General features: G+C 34.1%; 1 protein-coding gene across 1 annotated transcript; it reads left to right on the forward strand.

Annotated features, from left to right (window-relative positions):
- The first annotated feature begins 3,063 nt into the window (after positions 1-3,063).
- On the forward strand, positions 3,064-5,099 carry cfap97d2 (CFAP97 domain containing 2). The gene is made up of 5 exons (XM_019110408.2): positions 3,064-3,213; positions 3,502-3,582; positions 3,710-3,828; positions 4,184-4,364; positions 4,566-5,099. The coding sequence occupies exons 1-5, from the start codon at positions 3,118-3,120 to the stop codon at positions 4,731-4,733; spliced, it is 645 nt and encodes a 214-aa protein (XP_018965953.1). The 5' UTR covers positions 3,064-3,117; the 3' UTR covers positions 4,734-5,099.
- The last annotated feature ends 186 nt before the right edge of the window (positions 5,100-5,285 follow it).

The following is a 5,285-nucleotide window of genomic DNA, read 5'->3' on the forward strand; positions in this document are numbered from 1 at the left end:
TTTCGGTCCCTTTGCATACAGATTCTCAAGACACAGGAAGGAAAGCAACTTATGTATGTCAAGCAGAAAGAAAAATGCAACCTTTCCAGGTCACATCATCAGAAAAGATGATTCATCCTGTAATCTGACTCATCCTACAACAGGCATAAATTAGCAGTTTTTAATTATGGCAAGCATAATAAATTCTTCATCATTAATATTACATCGGAGCATACTGATAATGACAGAATGACAGTATTCTCTGCTCGCAATAATTCAATTTCTGACATACAGTAAGAGTAGAGAGAAAAATTAAATGGATCACATATCTCAGATCATTTGGTTTTAGAAACTGAATTTCTGGCTTTTAAAATGACTTTGGTATCTGAGCACAATTTGAGACATTATTGACATCTTCTGAAGCGTGATATTACTAAAGTCTATTTGTCAGGAGAAAGTACTGAGACTTAAACAAAAGCCTTCATGTAATTTCTCACTGCTTTCTGAGAGAAACAACAGAGAAATTGATGACAACTCACTATATATATAATTTGGCTCTTTTAACCAACAAGAAAAAACCTAGCCATGCACAGCAACAGCATAGAATACACAAGCTGCAGAATGGCACAGAAACACCCTGCAGCCTCCCACAACATCTTGTGGAGGTGAGTTCTGCACTGGCAAGCAGCAATCATATCTTCCTTTTGCATATTTTCCAAATTGTGATCAAACTTATTACAGAGAAAGGCTGTTTGTTACTATCTGATCAATCGTACACACTTTTATTATGTCTCAGCTTTGCGGTTAACTAATCATATTTGCTTCTTTCTGTCCTGTATGTCTCTCATTTGTCTATATATATTTTATTTAATCATCAGAATAACGATTACTGGAATCTGAAAAAATCAGGACAGAAATCTATCAAAATCTGACATGATATGCTGTCATGGTAACAACATTTGTAATACAGTAAAAATAAAGCACAATACATCTATTTGTATTGTTCATAAAGAGTAAGAAAGGGAAAGATTGATGATTGTCAAATGTTCAAATGTTCAAACTAAAAATTACAATCCTGTCCTTATTACCATGTTGCTCCAAGTCTGTGTGATGTTCTTTCTTCCATGGAGCAGAAAAACACCAAAAAAGTGCTTCATATTACTTGCTCATGTAATTTCTTACAGTTTATCTACATTACAGTGTGCCTTTTGGAAAGGAACAATGTGAACATTATTCAGACCATTTCCTTTAAAGAAAGTCAATCGTACAGATTTGAAACGTTTAAGTAAATCATTACAGAATTTTCTCTTCCTAATCAACTCTTCCTTTAAAAAAGCCAAACAGAAAGAGCACTATCAGGAGCGTGCGTCACTGTCTCATGAGAGTTTCACCATCTTGTAACCCTGTTAGCAGCAGTCTGGACAGCGTCATTACTCACCTAAACTACAAATTAGACACGTAACATTTTATTGCCTGTCATTAAATCATGAAGCCATTTTCAAGGCAATAAACTCCGACCTCAGAGGAGAATGAGGTACTAATATTAAAGGAAGTTATCATATAGTAAGAAACCAACCAAATATGCAGTGAGCCAACTCTGCCAGTCATTAATTTTCATTAAGAAGTGTGGTACAGTAGTTCTGTGAATTTTTATCAGATAACTAATGTTTAAACTGTGGATTTTATATCACAAACACACAGATAATAAGGCTATGAAACATTACAGCACTAAAATCCATTTAAACACTTTCCCAAAGCATCAAGATTCCTGTTCAAATGCAAGTGATGCACTCTTCAGACCATCAAACCCTGTATGTTAACCACTCTCAATATTGTAACAGTTCAGAAACCTGCACAAATATGACATTTCTGAAGAAAAGGCTAAGAGATGACTACTATTTAAATCAAAAGTCAAGAGAATAATTTGCACTTCCTTAATCATTATATGAACATAATCACTGCTGCTTGAAGTGTCAAATGGAGTACAGTTCAGAAGAGGTTATGTTTACATGAACAACAGAGGCATCCAAGTAACTAAGCAACTGTTGTCAAGTTTTAAACTCTACTACAAAGGCATTATGTTAACTTCTCTAAGCAAAAGGCTAATATGCTTGCTCTTTAAACAACTGTATAACTATAAAGTAAACAATCCAGCCAAAAATAAATTACAGAATTCATGATATTCAAATTCATTAATACTTAATGACCACTAATACATGAACTAATCTACTTACATATGCTGTTTTTTTTGTTTTGTTTTGTTTTGTTTTGTTTTGTTTTTTAAAGAAAAATTATGTCACTTCTTGGAGGATGAAGTCACTACAGAAATGATTTTTGTTAGTTAAACGGATATCACAAAAAGGACACCGGAAAAACATATTAATTGTATACCAACAAAATATTAAAATATATAAACATTAAAATAAATATCACTTTAAATCAGCAAATATATTTAACTAATAAACAAACTTAAAATTGTGAGTATCATATGTTATATTAGAAGATTATATATTATGATTGTGACCAGAAATACAATCACCTATATTCCTCAGCTGAATGTCAAATGACAAGGCGGTGGAAGCTGGGACAATCTCCACTCTCACTGTCCTTGAGACAGAAAACACAAAACATCACATAACATTAGTCTTTGCATGCATATGAGATCTGTGCCACCTCTTAAAATTTTACACATAAGATTAATAGGTTGCTTAAATTCTATTGGGATCACACACAGTATATTAGAGGTCTTCCAGTGTTTCCATGCATGCTGCTCTGCTAAAACAACATAGCCCTGCAGGACACAGAATATTCATATCGGACAAGGACACTATGTAGGCCAGCCTCTAAATGGGTGAGGGTGCCCTCTCAATGGAGCTGCTGTGTTTAACTTAGGAAAGTTTTGATAGCAGACAAAAGATGGGCAAATGCATTTAGGAAAATACATGTTCATCAGACTGAATGAATGGGTCCCATTTGCAGTGCCTGTTTCATAAATGAAGACCAGCAAAGCTACACTTTCTTTCTGAATGGCTGCCATGGCAACAACCACATGACTGGCTCATAACTCAAGCTGAACTCCTATCTCTGTTCATTGTTGCTTCTGGTGCAGGTGGATTAAGGCTGTAACGAAGCAAAGTAATGCAACATCAAGCTTACCAACCCGTTTTGCCCTGTGTTAATAAATATCTGCAATACAGATGGGACAAAAACTGCTATGAGATGCATAGGAGCAAGGTAAAATGACAAATGGCTGGTTTATTAGGACATGGTACAATAGAAATATGCTTTTGGTTATTCAGTGGTATTATTTTAGGTTTCATGGAGTGCCATGTTGATACCATGGCACCCCTTTTTGTGAGGAATATGACCTGTTAGCCAAAAATTCCTAATGAGAGTATATCAAGTGCTTCTATGTATATAGTGTTATAGATTATTTGGTATTAAAATATGTTTGTTTGGAATTTGGCTTTGATGAAAACAAAAACTACAGCATAAACTGTTATCATATGCATAATATTTCAAGTTAAATCCGCAAAGCCAACCATCAACACAACTCCACCGAAAACCTATAACCATCTTCTTGTCAAGCTGAAGAAAAGACAGGTAGGAAAGCTGAACTACCACCAGATGTTGAAATTCCCACCGTATAATTGTCATAATGAAAGCTTTGGAAATGTGTGCATATCAACTTTTTTAGTAAACCAATCCTTCTCTCGTCTATCATAACCAGCTTGAAGAAGAACGGGTTTCGAGAATCAAAAGGGAAAATCACATGCTCCTTGATAAAATGTCCCATATAATGCACACCGGCGGAGGAGTTGACTGTAGAAATGACTATGTAAAAAAAAGGTAATATACACATATTACATATCAAGTCAAGTCAAGTCAAAGAACTGTATTAATCCCAAGGGGAAACTGCTTTCCATGTTACAATTGCTCTCAAAAAGAAAGAAAGAAGAAAACAAGAAAAAATAAAAATGGATAAATATATACCCATCGATAAATTAAAAATGAATAAGACATACAAATAATAATATAAGACTATTCCAATAAAAATGGTAGTTTAGATCAAATGTAAAATTGATTAGGTGCAATAACAAATGTAGTGTATAATAAAGTCCGGTGTGATAATAATAATTAAGTACAGAAATACGCAATATTATTTAATCATATCATACAGATTGCACTTTATTTTCTGTTTCAGCCTTGGCTCAGAAAAAAGACAGCTGGAGCTGCTTCGCATCACTAAAGATAATCAGTGTCTCCTTCAGCGTTTGTCCACCTGCAGGCCACGTTACAGTGTTCAGGTGTGGCACGAGCAGTGGCTCGATAACCTCCAGCTCATGGAGACTATAGGGAGATATCCACGTCTGTACAAAGCACAGGTGATTACTAATTATTACTATTACAAATTTGACTAAACTGTACAGTAGAGCAGATATTTCCCATTTTGTCCAGTTTTACGTAAGCATTTTTAATCATAAGTTTTTAATCGATGCATTTACTTATTCATGAATACTGTGTTCGTGCATAATGAAAAATTGTGCATACTCTGACTTGGGTCTTTTCATATTCTGTGTTAATAGGGATACTCCTTGCCACCAATTTCTGCAGACAGACTTGGGAACGTAGAGAACAAGAAAACTGCAAGAAATAAGCATGAAGGGCCTGCTGACACAAGGAATGAGAGGAAGGAATGTGATGAAAAGACAAAATCTGAACACAAAGCTACTTCATCTGAAGATGAAGACTAGTTCATGGAAGATAGGGTGTAAATCTTAAAGATTAAATAAATCGTTTTCTATATATCTAGAAAAGTAGGAATATTCTTATCAAATTAAGTGAAAAATCAAGTACATAGCAGATTAATGATGGATCATAACCGCTAGGGGTCACTGTACAGTCAATGTTCTGAGCATGTACAACTAGTTTACTCTTTTTGCTGTTTTTGTTTTCTTTTATTTCGCATTTACTCTCTCCTCTATTTTTTTTATTCTGTTTCGTGTTGTATTGTAATTTCGTTTTTTTTTCTTAACTTCACGAAATATACACATCCCTTGTACAAGTATTAAATCTAAATAAAAGCATTAAACCAATCACGTCTGACATATAACCAAATATGACCATATGACTCCTATAAATTAATTAATGAAACACCTATTTTATCTACACATTCTGTCTTTTATAATAAAAATAGTTTGTGAACTCTTAAAACTCTCTTAAAATTTTAAGATTAATAAAATATCTAAAATGACACGCTTTTATCGATTAGCTATGCCTAACCTTGCGATCACGACTAGCGCTAA

The sequence above is a fragment of the Cyprinus carpio genome, chromosome A9 (assembly GCF_018340385.1).
Source record: "Cyprinus carpio isolate SPL01 chromosome A9, ASM1834038v1, whole genome shotgun sequence".
Classification (NCBI taxonomy): Eukaryota; Metazoa; Chordata; class Actinopteri; order Cypriniformes; family Cyprinidae; genus Cyprinus; species Cyprinus carpio.

Coding starts and splice junctions, on each gene's coding strand:
- cfap97d2 (XM_019110408.2), top strand. CDS start 3,118: ATGCAACATCAAGCTTACCAACCCGTTTTGCCCTGTGTTAATAAATAT. Junction 3,583..3,709: donor TCAAGCTGAAGAAAAGACAG/GTAGGAAAGCTG, acceptor TATCATAACCAG/CTTGAAGAAGAACGGGTTTC. Junction 4,365..4,565: donor CACGTCTGTACAAAGCACAG/GTGATTACTAAT, acceptor CTGTGTTAATAG/GGATACTCCTTGCCACCAAT.